We start from the raw sequence: 9,354 nt of genomic DNA on the forward strand, positions 1-9,354 counted from the left end.
ACACTAGCTTGAGATATGCCACCTAAGAGATAAAAAATAGATAGATAAATCATGTTTTAGAATTCAGACATTTTTTTCTCGTAGTGTTGATGCCTGTCGATGCTCACACTACTTTATGTTTAAGAATTTGCAGTACATCTCAAACAAATAAATCCATTTTCTCCCTTTCAGAAAAAGAGAAAACACAACACACATAAATAAATTAACAGCGACTCTATAAAAAAAGTTTCTATAAGAAACCTAATGAAATTCTTTCGGTGAACCCATGGGATTAACTCTCTACAACACTCCAGCGCAAAGTCACCAAATTATGGGTGCCAACCAGGCATTTATTGTGCATGGAACCTAAATAGGAAGGAACAGCAAATTCATTCTAAATAGAAACACTACTACAACTTATAGACATATATACATATTTACACTATCATACCTACGCACGCACACAACGTTAGGTGAGACATGTAAGGAACAAACCTAAGATTTGATTTCCGACGGATAGAGATACACCACCTTCTAATGCATAATGTTTATAACCAGTTTATCTATGTAGTTTGATATGACCAGTAGATAAATGCAAAAATATATACCAATGACACTACTTTTTTCCAATACATATTTTGTTTTTTTTGTTTTGGATATCGAGCTTAGTTTTTTCTTCCACCCAATAGTAGCTATTTTTCCTTCATCATTTAATTATTTGACACATCAGACTTTATTCTACATGAACACGTATTTAATATCTAAAACATAAGTTAAGCCGGAACATCGGGAAATGTCTTAGGAGAAAAATGTACTACTAAGCACTTTGAAGACAGAGGATCAATGGTAATTAACAACAAGCCAAAGGTATTACTCTTAAAAAACAGTAAACCTCTTCGATAAAGAAAAACAAAACAATAAAGCGAAGACTTTCTCCAAGCAAAGGTCAAGATGCACAAGCGACGTAAAAGTGCCTGGACCAGGAGGAGAGAGACACACACACAAAAGGTCTCACTTTCTATCTCCTCTCTTTGAAACGCAATTGCTTTTTTTCCATATGCTGGCTGCCCAGATGGCAAGAGATCATAGGCGATTGCACATTCCATATAATTAATCCCTAATTTCCTCCCCCGGACATTTCCATATAACCTTTCCTATTCTTCATCAATCTCCTTCTCCTTCCCAGAAACCTAAACACTCTCCTCCTATATATATTTCTGTCTTCCCCCTGAGAGCTTTCCCCCTCAACCCACCCCCAACACAAGAAGAAGCGATCAAGAAAGCAAAGCACAAAAGCAGAGAGAGAGAGAGAGAGAGAGAGAGAGAGAATGGCAATGGAACCCCTCCCTCTCTTCTTCGGGGACGGCACGGACGCGGCGCTCTTGTCCTCCCTCTGGTCCTTGCAGGACGATCTGCAGCAGCCCCAGGAGGTAAACCACACAACCAACCTCCCAATCCAATCGCTCCTCTTCTCTTCTGCAAAGAACCGCCTGCGTCTTCCTGCTAGTACTTCGATTCTACTACTCCTCAAGAGAGAGAGAGACTAAGAAAAAAAAAAACTTTGATTCTACAAGTGTTCTTGCTGCTGCATTCCTTGGCCATGGCAGCAATGGCTGGCCAGCTCCACCAATTTGCCGTGTCTGCTGTTCGGAGGCTTGCAGAGGATCTATGTCTGCGTGTCCGTAGTCAAGGGGGTTAGGCAGGCAGTGGAAGAGAGGGCTCCTTTTGGGGCTCGAGACGTCTTGACACTTGCTAAAACGTAGTGGAATTCCTCTCCTCCTCCCTCCCTAATCTCTCTCTCTCTCTCACTCAAGGTCTTGCATGTTCGGCTGATCCTCGTGGAAAATTAACTTTTGATTATACGTCTCTAGTTTCTTTAAACTTCTCCTCGTTTGGTTTACTTCACAGCGTGGTTTGGTCTAGTTTGGTTCACATTTCCCTTCAACGAAAAAGTTTGGCACTGTAGTGAGATGCTGTTCAATGATGGTGTTGTTTTGCCTTGGTCCCTGTGAGGTTGTGAGAGATCTTTTTCTTCTTTTTCTCCCCTTTTTGCTGCGAGCAGTACTTTTTTAAGAAAAAGTTTTTAGCATGCGCTCTTCAGTCCCAACTGACTTCTTGAATAGTGGCTGTATGATGCAATCATATGGAGGAATAAAAATCATTTGCCCTCTAGATCATGCTGCCATGCCCTGTCCAACCATCACCTTGTGTTTCGCGACCACTTCTGTTTCATGGTTGCATAGGATTAAAAAATAATAATAGTAGTATCAGTATTCACTAAATTCCATCAATTTCAGTTTTGATACTTAACTTTTTTCTACAAGAATCGATTCTTGAATCTTGCCCAAGAGAAAGAAAGTAACAATCTTTTGCACGCTCGATGGAGCAGAGCGTGGCGGAGCTGAAACAGAGCCTGCTGGCGACGACGCTGCAGCTGGAGGCGGCCAAGGAGGAGCTCAAGAAGAAGGAGCAGAGCATCGCCAAGCTCGCCGACCTCGTCCGCCAGGTGGCCAAGGAGCGCGACGACGCGCGCGACCAGCTGCAGCACCACCTCCTCGCCGCCACCCCTGCTGCGCCGGCCCCCGCGCCGGCGCCTCTCGTCACGTCCAGCGTCACCGACTCCGACTGCAGCCTCGTGTCATCCCCCGTCGACCCCTTCTTCGACCCCGTCACCTCCGCCGACAAGCGCTGCAACCTCAGCCCGACCACGCCGCCGCCTCCTCCCGCCAGGCAGTGCCAACCCGGCGCCGGCGCCGACGCCGTGATCGACATGCTCGCCAGCAAGAGGCCTCTGCCGCAAAAGGGGAGGCTTTTGGCCGCCGTCATGGAGGCTGGGCCCCTGCTGCAGAACCTGCTCGTGGCCGGGCAGCTCCCGCGGTGGCGCAACCCGCCGACAGTGCACCCCCCGGACATGTTGCCCCTCGGCGCCCGCGCCGGATACGTCGGCGGGCCCCTGGCTGGTGGCGCCCACGTGGCAGAGGCCTCGCTGGGCTACGGCGGCGGCAACGCCTGCATGAAGCGGCCGATGGCCATGGTGCCCCTGACGCCCATGGCCGCGGCCAACTGCTCGCCGGGCTTCATAGCCAAGCGGCATAGGCTGCACTGACAGCCGCGACGCGCTCCGATAGTCCGATCCGACCGCGCGGTTGTTGTCCGCCTGATCACTGACAGGTGGGGTGGTTGGGCCCACCTGTCAGCGGCAAGGGATTCACCATTCTCCATTGATGAGTGAAACATTTCATGTCATGGTGGTTAATCAGCTGCTAACTGCATAGTACTGTTGTTATGAGAGTGATAGAACTTACTAGAAGTATAAATAGGGTGATGATCAGGTGCTTATGATAATGTGATGTTAATAGCAGGTAGGGCTTCATAGTTCTTCTGTTTTTCTTTTTTTGGTTTTCCATTTTTTTGGGCTTGTGAGTGTCTTAGGGTGAGGCTGTTCATAGTTGACATGGTGTTAGAGCCAACATTTCTTGCTTTGTGGTGAGGATTTTGGTTCAATTGATTTCATCCACAGCCTTCAGTGGAGAGCTTGTTCTTGAGATGTTCTCTACAGATCGATATATGCTGCCTCTAGGTCTAAAAGTTTTCAGATTGAGATATTCTCTACAGAGAAGGCTTGGCTATGTGTATCCCACGATGCAGAGGTCATAATGCATTTTCCGTTATTTAAAAATGAGATAGATAAAGCTATTATAGGTTAAAAACCGAATTGTTTGCACAACCTTTTATCTTCAGAGCTAGAAGCAAAATATTTAACTGAAACTTACGACTTGTTCAGCGCTAGGTGCCAAAGTTTGGTTGAAGCATTCATTCCATGTAAGGTAGAATATTCTAAGCAGGAGGAACAAATATTTATCTATGGCTAATGTTCGTCCCCGAGACACGAGAATTGTTCCCATTTCTTTTAATTTATTATCTATGTGATGAGCAGAACATGGGTGACGAATCGGCGCCGAATTTAGGATTGCATTGAGCGGCTAAATGCATGCATATCCCGACACCTTTTCATCACTAAGAAGTTCCTCCAAGGAACCCCCCTTCTTGACTATTGCAATTCTTTTTTAGTGTGCAAGAGAGCCCCCTAACTGCTCTCTTAGGGAGTACTAACTAGTTCTTAATCTTGGTAGGTTAGCCTGCTAGGTCTCACATGAGCATATGAAAGGGGGTTCTTGATTCCTACTCATCATAAGCAAATCCAAGTAAACTTTAGCGAGTATAGATTGACATTTTCAAGACAAAACTGACAGCATGACATAACTGAATACTGATAACTTCACATAGATCACAAACAAGGAATCGAGAAAGAACAGCTCATTCACAAAATACCTGGAAGTGCACTGCATACAAGTATACGGCAAGCTCGAGAACTTTTTTCTTCCCTGAAACATGAAACTAAGCATCTTCCATTTCATTATACAGGCAAACAGAATTCGTCTGCGTAAGTACATAGATCATGAGTATTTTCATATAAAAACGATGGCAATAAAATAAAAGGATCTACTTACAATACATCATTTCACCACTCAGGATACTTACAACATTCATGAACGATACAGAGTCACTAATGCAATCAGCTGCAAACCTGCAACATCTGATGAACCAATAATGCCAAGACAACATCAACAAGCGCATGCTGCTACTGTGAGAACTGAGCGAGTAGAATGCAGGAATGAAGGCCAAGTAGGCAATAACAAGACCAATTCGCAACTGCTAAGCAGAGTTCGCTAAATTAGATTAGGAGCCACTGGCTAACAGAACTTTGATCAAAATCGGCTGGAAACAGGCTGGTTTCAACCATTTAGTCTACTGTTCGCTTGCTTCAATAAGGGATTGTTTTACATAGCTCAAATTCTTGAAGCTAGATATTCCTAACTCTATGAATTTGAACGTGAGCTGCTATACCGAATCCCCCGCTGGCCATCGGGAACCTAGTGGTAAGGCGAGGATCCTCCTCGAATTCTACCGGGACCTGGCCTACCCAAATCCTGTGTTTTTAGTAAGGATCTAGAGCTGGAGGATCGACCTCTTTTGGACTTCCATATACCAGGATATAACCACGAAGATCTAGGGGATAATTTCCTGATAGATTCTTATGGTTCCAAGCTAGAAATGTGAAGCTGGAGCTGTGAGTATAACGAGGTTATTTGTGTGAGCGTTCTTATTTTAAATTAAAAACAGAGATTTAAATCACTTTAATTTAGCTTATAATATTAAAATATGACGCGGAGCTCTGCCAAACAAGACCCTAAGCACTAGCGGCGGCGGCAAGTGCATGCTATGTTGACCTTGTAGAATGCAAGCAGAAGTTGTTTGCATATTGAAGTTGATTTTTTGTAGTGTTACATACTTTGAGAAATTCACTAGGCGATTGGCCAATTTATTTCCCAGGCATAATTGGTGCATCCTAAAAAGAAATTCGAATTCAACCTGTATAGAAAGCAAATGTGCGGGCAGTGGTGGTGATTTAGGAGGGCAAGTAGAAGATGTTGTAGAGTTAGTCTATCTAAGGTGCCAATGTGCACCCTTCTAATTCAGTATTCAGTGAACATGATATGTGCACTTTCTCTTTCCAGGCTTGTACTAACTGAAGAATGCTTGCTGCAGTAGTGGTGGTACCACGGCAGCACAAGTAGAAAAGATAAGCTGTTCATCAGCATCAGTAATTCAACATCCTAAAATCTGAATATGACTGTAGATACCACGATTCCCATGTCAGAATGTAAATGTCGAGGGTTTTCATGTTTACATGACCAATCTGTGTAGATGGCGATGCAGATTGTCAAGATGCATTGTCCGGGAGGTTAGTGGTGCAGAATGAGGAGACGCGCTTGTGGGAAGAACTTAAGAGCACCCTTGTTCAGAAAACTCTGAACTTCAGCAAGGACATTCATATTCAAAATCATATTCTGAATTCGGGAGCTAAGCATTGTTCAAAAGGTTATATGCGCTGAATTTGAGTTTGAGCTACTGGTTTTAAAAGACCCAATTTTGAGCTGCTTTGTCTTTAGCAAGCATGTAGGCGAAAAGCATGGCCAAAGTCCTGAGAAGAGCAGACTGGACTGCATAAGGACAAGGACTGTGGCTTGAGATTTCTCAGAATGAATCTTTTAATACACGTCGCGGGACCTCCGCCTCCTCTTCGATCTCTCTCCCCGGCGGCGGCGGGCGCCGCCGCCGCCGCCGCGGCCGAGTAGGGTTAGCGCGGCCGCCAGCATCTGCGAGGAAGCGGCTTCCGTCCGGCCCGCCTCTGTCAGGATGTGGGCCCCCGCCCGGGCGCCCAATGCGGGCCCACCTTGTCAGCGAAGCAGGGGCCCTTCAAATACTCGCGCGCGCCTTGGCGCCCGGCGTAACCGCCCCAACGAACTCGGTCCACCCTCTCCCTCCATCCCCGCGCGGGGCGAGGAATCGAGAGCCCGACGAGTCCTCCGCCTCCTCCCGCTCGCCGCCGCCTCCGGGAGCAAGGAAGGGGAGAAGCGAGAGCGAGAGCGATCGGCGATGGACGTCTTCAACGGCGTGCGCTTCGTGCGGCTGCGGTGCTGCGCGCGCCGCGGCAAGTACCTCGCCGCCGACGTTGACGGGCTCAACGTCAGCCTCTCCGGCCAGCGCGGCGTGCACAACGTGGTGTGGGCCGTCCAGCACGCCGAGGGCCGAGATGGCGGGCCATGCGTCCTCTTCCTCGGCGCCTACGGCCGCTACCTGTGCGCCACCGACCTCCAGGCGGAAGTCGGGCCCTCCCACGGCGTCACCGCCGCGCAGGACGACCTCGGCCACAACCCTCCGCCGCCGGGGATGCTGTGGCAGGCGATCCGCAGGCGGGGCACCTTCGTCATCCGGAGTGGCACGGGCCGCTACCTCCGCGCCAACGGGAGGTACCTCAGGTGGCGCAGGGCCGTCACCGTCGCCGGGGACAACGGCAGCACGATGATGCAATGGGACATCGAGAACGTCTCCATCAGGATGACGCGCCCCTGCATTCTTGATCCATCCTACCAGGTGATTCAATTTGTACTTCCGATACTTCGTTTCTTGCGTTCTTGGCTACAGATTCGATCGAATCTTGGGCCTTTCTCGCGTTCTTGCATTGTCGGCTGGAGTACTGATTAAGCTTGCGATCCTGGCCAATTTCTTGGGTTCTTAACTTCAGATTTTCTTGTAACGTACTTTCACTTGTTCTGTAAATAGATTGATCGTTTGTAGGGATGGCAATTGCACCTGATTATCTATTTACTTGTGGCTAAATACCCTAATCAAGTCGGTATATTCTCTATTATTCACCCACGTGCATGTTAGTGGCCAAATAGTTCTACCCAACGGGTAAACAGGCACAGATATAAGTAAGCTTACCCGTGCCCGTGCTCTTACTCATACTTGTTCCCGTGCTGCCCATTTACCCATCAATCCCTAGTTCCTTAAAAAAAACCCAACCCAATGGCCCATACCGCCATGGCCCAACTCGTCACCCACTCGGTCACCCTAGCCACCACCACCAACAACGTGTCTTGCAGTATTGCCCTCTCTCTTGCCTCTCTCCGGCTCTCGGTCCCTTGTCCCCTCCTTCGGCGTGGACTCGTCCTCGGGCACCTGGTCCAGCTCCGCCTCCTTCGTGGCGGTTGGCTCGATAAAGTCGACGATGGCGGAGGACTCGAAGAAATCAGAGACGGCGAGCAGGGCGAGGGGTGGGCGACGGGTGGAGGAGGCGTGGGGGTTTCGTGGAGAGGAGTTCGAGGAATTGGGAGGAATGAATGGGGAGCTTGGGGAGGGAGGTGGCGGTGAGGGAGCGGAGGGACACGACGATGGAGGAGGCCATGTTGGTGTCACACAAGAGGATAAGAGAGGAAGGGGAGGGAGTTTGGGGAGGGGTGCGAGCTGAGCAACAACACGAGAGGAGAGGATTGTGGGGGTGACGTGAGGCCTACCTCCGCCTAGAGAGGAGAGCCAATGGAGGGAGACGGACGGGGAGAAAGTGTTGCCGAGCACGCGTGCATGCCCACGGGAGACGGGTATGTTCTCGGTTCTTCGCTTGTGTGTGTTTGTGGGTATGCCCGTGGGTGAGATAAAATTGATGGTTACAGGTATAAGAGAGCTCTACCCATGTTTGCCATGCTCGATTGCCATCACTATTCGTTTGAATTAAACTGAGGTCTCCCTTAAAGGGGAAACGGTGAATTCAGCAAACTTCGTCGAATTGCGTATTTGTGAAGCTTTGACAATAGGATCACTTTCTTGTTCGCATGCTTGACCACAGGACCCTTGTATGTATTAAACAGATGTCTCTGTGTGCTCAATTGATTGGTACCATGAACAGTGGCCGCACAAACTGAGAAACCAAGTTGAAATGAGCCTTGGTTTATATGTGATGAATGATTGACAAGGTTGTTGATTTGGTTTGATAATTTTGGGTATTGCATGAGCATGATTGTGCTTGTCTATGTTTGAGACTAACAAAAAATATTAGAGTTGGGGTGCTTGTCTCTGAGCTAAGAAAAATTGCACTCACTGGATGGTCCTGTGTGCGAGAATTTGACCACACCAGATGGTCCAGTGTTCAGATTAAGTTCACACCGGAGTATTTCAATTCAAGGGCAAACATGTGAAGTGTTCACCCGATGGTCCGGTGTTCAAGTGAGAAGTACACCAGACTACTTTTTAGGTGTCTGATGTGGTTGCACACATCGGATGGTCCGATGTTGAGCAAATGAGAGCACCGGACTATCTTCCAGGAGGAGAAATTTTTCATAGGAATGACTTTGTACATACTGGATGGTCCGATGCTTGATGGTGTGAACACTAGAGACTTCACTGGAGCTTTTTCAAGGAGATTTCTCTCTGTTCAGTGAAGAAAGGCTTTCCATACGCCAGATGGTTCAGTGTTGAGAATGAGTGTACACTCGATCATTCGATGTTCATGTTTTCTATGTGATGAGCTTTTCAATAGAGATTTGTGAGTTTGACTAATTGGAGATGAAATTGGAGAAACGTGTGTGCTTGTCGTATGATGTGCAAGTGATGGATGCAACTTAGGAGTGACGGCAGGATGATCGAGGCTAAGCAGGATGCTTAGTGCCAGACGATCAAGGAGGTTGGGTGGAGTCAAGTGTGATCCTAGCTGTACACAAGAAGATCAAGCAAAACGTGAGAAGACAGATGAAGACGATGTGTTGAAAAAATTAATCAAAAGAGATGCTGGTGCAATTAACAAGGCGGTCCGAGAGATCGAGAGCGGGAGAGACTTGCCGGCGGTCAAGATCACAAGATGGAGTACACGTGTCAACATCAGGTTACTTTCTTAAGGTGTAAGCAAGTGGCGGTGAGCCATGTGTTTGAGAAGTGTGCAAAGCAGTTTTGCGGTTTGACCTTAAAATCATGGGA

At 47.8% G+C, this 9,354-nt stretch overlaps 1 protein-coding gene across 2 annotated transcripts; it reads left to right on the forward strand.

Annotated features, from left to right (window-relative positions):
* The first annotated feature begins 993 nt into the window (after positions 1-993).
* LOC133928301 (uncharacterized) lies at positions 994-3,524 on the forward strand. 2 transcript variants are annotated; one of them, XM_062374565.1, is made up of 2 exons: positions 994-1,409; positions 2,369-3,524. In XM_062374565.1, exons 1-2 carry the CDS (start codon positions 1,308-1,310, stop codon positions 3,083-3,085), a joined length of 819 nt encoding a protein of 272 aa, XP_062230549.1. In that variant the 5' UTR covers positions 994-1,307; the 3' UTR covers positions 3,086-3,524. The 2 variants fall into 2 exon arrangements, with proteins under 2 accessions (XP_062230549.1, XP_062230550.1); XM_062374566.1 differs by having other exon boundaries at positions 1,314-1,992.
* Positions 3,525-9,354: the final 5,830 nt, after the last annotated feature.

The sequence above is a fragment of the Phragmites australis genome, chromosome 9 (genome assembly GCF_958298935.1).
Source record: "Phragmites australis chromosome 9, lpPhrAust1.1, whole genome shotgun sequence".
NCBI classification, from domain to species: domain Eukaryota; kingdom Viridiplantae; phylum Streptophyta; class Magnoliopsida; order Poales; family Poaceae; genus Phragmites; species Phragmites australis.

Excerpts from the sequence above, each read along its gene's own strand:
- LOC133928301 (XM_062374565.1), top strand. The coding sequence starts at position 1,308 with ATGGCAATGGAACCCCTCCCTCTCTTCTTCGGGGACGGCACGGACGCG. Across the intron at positions 1,410-2,368 it reads ATCTGCAGCAGCCCCAGGAG|AGCGTGGCGGAGCTGAAACA; the intron begins GTAAACCACACA and ends TCGATGGAGCAG.